This window comes from Lactuca saligna, chromosome 9 (assembly GCF_052625555.1).
Source record: "Lactuca saligna cultivar CGN05327 chromosome 9, ASM5262555v1, whole genome shotgun sequence".
Taxonomy (NCBI): Eukaryota; Viridiplantae; Streptophyta; class Magnoliopsida; order Asterales; family Asteraceae; genus Lactuca; species Lactuca saligna.
In genome coordinates, this window is record NC_136425.1 from 77,097,194 (window position 1) to 77,100,330 (window position 3,137).

Sequence of the window (3,137 nt, forward strand, 5' to 3'; positions counted from 1 at the left end):
TCTCTCTCTCTCTCTCTCTCTCTCTCTCTCTCTCTCTCTCTCTCTCTCTCTCTCTCTCTCTCTCTCTCTCTCTCTCTCTCTCTCTCTCTCTCTCTCTCTCTCTCTCTCTCTCTCTCTCTCTCTCTCTCTCTCTCTCTCAGTTAACATAATTTCCGTTTTTGGAATGTTTTAAACAAGAAAAGAAATATTTCAAATGCTTTTGTTTTTATGAGAATCTAATATTTTAATATGTATTTAAGTTTTTTCTTGGAATGTAAATAAATAGAATATGTTTCTTTATATATTGTTAGTAAACTGGTGGCTAAGACATTGAGAGACTTATCTCCTAGTAATTAAGGCCCACTCATAATCTAAGTTAAATGGTATATCATTTATTAAATGAAGTTATATCCGACGTTTTAAAAATTGGTTTGAACTGACCGGTCGAATCGGTTGGATTGGAAACCGAAGAAGAGAGCGGTTTAACTATATATCACTGGTTTGAACTGACGGGATCCCATGGGAACAGAGTCCCACAAGACTTTTTGACATCCTTAAACCCGTCATCATACCGGTTTAAATAAAAAACCGAATTTTAAAATATTGATTATATATTCTTGCGGCTTCCTTATTCACGGGTCAAAACCACTCGAGATATGTGGATAAATTAATAAACCAACCAAAATTCCTATTTGCGCATACGGCCTTTTTCCGATTGTAATGCCCTTCATCCTGTATCGATAGGTAGATTTGTTCCAAATTCTTTCCATTCAACGTCATATTTCTTATTATAAAACTACCTTCTTAATTCTTGGGTATAATTTGTAATCGATTAAGAAACAAAACAACGAGAGATTCGATGCTTTTGGCCAGTTTGAGAACATAACTAATCTACCCAAACAAAGCTGTTAACAAGTTTATTGGTTCTTTTCGATTATAAAGCTATTTTTAATCTTCTTAGGTAGAATCATTTGGGGGAGTTACTTTCATTTTTGTGGAAATTTGATTAATGTTGCGAGGTGATTGATCCCATGGTGGTGACAAGGGGCAAACAAGCTTTCACAATCGGTGTAATATACATTGTGAGTTTTTCTCTAATTTCAAACGACAAAAATTAAGGGATCATGTTATGTGCAATAAACTCAACTATAAACTACTAGTTCGTTGATATAAATTCAAAATCGTATGCATATTTGAACAAAAAAAATGATAAACTTAAATGACATCTTACCCATCCATTACCTTTAATTATTTTAGGTTCTTAAAAATCGCTTGCCCATCCAATCTTATATCTATCTTTAGCAATTTAGTTACCTTCTAATTCTAAAAATATATTAATCTTCCAAAATGTTCATGTTTGTTTCATGTTGTAAAGAACCAAGATGAAGATGTGGAGCCATTTCTTTACGTCCTGCCTTCTTATTCTCTTGACATTCTTCCAAATTTTCGTGCCCGTGTACCCGATTGGTGTAAACTATGGCACAACTGCTGACAACCTACCTCCACCTAAAGAAGTCGCACAATTCCTTAGAGAAAACACAATCATCGATCGTATCAAAATCTTCGATATGAACACCGAAATCATCAAAGCGTTTGCAAACACTGGCATCTACGTAACGGTTACTGTCCCCAATGGGGACATCCCGTCACTTAAAGATAATGCCAAGGCGGAACAATGGGTAAAGGAAAAAATCAAACCCTATTATCCTGACACCAAAATCCGCTACATTGCTGTCGGTAATGAAATCCTCCATTGGGGGACACCTGAGATTATCGACAGCCTGGTCCCCGCCATGGTAACGATTCATAAAGCGTTACTCAAGGCGGGGATCAGTGACATAAAAGTCACGACCCCACATTCACTTGGCATTATGGTGTCCTCAGACCCACCTAGTTCCGGAGCATTCCGGCCTGGGTGGGACGTCGGAATCATAAAGCCGATGCTTCAATTTTTACAAGAAAGCAATTCGGCTTTCATGGTGAACCCGTATCCGTACTTTGGATACTCACCCGGTAATGATAGCTACTGTTTATTCAGACCAAACCCGGGTTTTGTCGATAAAGTAACCGGGAAAAAGTATGATAATATGTTTGATTCATTGATGGATGCGATTTATTCCGCGATGAAGAAACTGGGATTTGCAGATGTGCCGATTGTTGTCGGGGAGACAGGGTGGCCATCTCTTGGCGAACCATGGCTTACGTGGGTGAATGCTGATAATGCAAAATCATACAACGATGGGATGATTAAGAAGTCTACATCTAAAGTTGGGACGCCATTGATGCCTGGAAAGAACTTCGAAATTTATATCTTTGCGTTGTTTAACGAGAATCAGAAGCCCGGTTCGCTTGCAGAGAGGAACTTTGGGCTTTTCAGACCTGATTTAACAGAAGTTTACGATATCGGAGTGTTGAATGGAACTACACCAAAGAGACGATCACATGATGTAAGAAAATGGAATTTTAAAAATAAATTAGTATGAAATAATTGGAATTATTAAAAGGTGTTTTTGATAATGTGTAGGGTCCTGCGGCTTCTCCATCGGAGTTGGTGGGCGGTGGGAGTCCATCGGGTGGTTCTGGAGGAGTTTCCGGTGGTTCAGACTCCGGCGAGTCTCAGTCAAAGGCTGATGACAAAACTCCTTACGATAGCAGCAGCGGCCATGCTTATGATCCACCGGCGTTGATAACCACGATTGTGATTTGCGGAGTTGTAGCTCTGTATGGACTTCTTACAATTTTTTTTTAATATAGCTGTGTACTTGTATTAGCAGACGAGTTTAATTTGAACTGTATGCATGATTGACTTTGACATTCTTTGGAGGGAATAAATTATCCATTTTTTGAGTTTTTAAGATTTTAGTTTAAATCATAAGCACTTCTTTATTATTTTAAATAAACCACAATTTTTTTTTTATGTACAGGTGGTATTAAGAATGTGTTAAACTTATAAATCAAAGAACATGCTAAGAAAAAAAAATGTAATTATCAAAAAAGAATTTATCTAACAGTCAGGGGCTGACCTAGCGGGGGTCCATGGTGGCACCGTCAACCCCTGACTTTTCCGGCGGCATGGAAATTTTTATTTTTTTTAGTATCATGTAACTCCTGATTTTTTTAGTATCGGCCACTAGTGAGAGTAAGAAAGGGCTAGCCGA

General features: G+C 37.9%; 1 protein-coding gene across 1 annotated transcript; it reads left to right on the top strand.

Moving 5' to 3' along the window:
- The first annotated feature begins 712 nt into the window (after positions 1-712).
- LOC145017596 (glucan endo-1,3-beta-glucosidase-like) lies at positions 713-2,826 on the top strand. Its single transcript, XM_078975594.1, has 3 exons — positions 713-1,061; positions 1,355-2,426; positions 2,504-2,826. Exons 2-3 carry the CDS (start codon positions 1,362-1,364, stop codon positions 2,726-2,728), a joined length of 1,290 nt encoding a protein of 429 aa, XP_078831720.1. The 5' UTR covers positions 713-1,061; positions 1,355-1,361; the 3' UTR covers positions 2,729-2,826.
- Positions 2,827-3,137: the final 311 nt, after the last annotated feature.

Excerpts from the sequence above, each read along its gene's own strand:
- LOC145017596 (XM_078975594.1), top strand. The coding sequence starts at position 1,362 with ATGAAGATGTGGAGCCATTTCTTTACGTCCTGCCTTCTTATTCTCTTG. Across the intron at positions 2,427-2,503 it reads CAAAGAGACGATCACATGAT|GGTCCTGCGGCTTCTCCATC; the intron begins GTAAGAAAATGG and ends GATAATGTGTAG.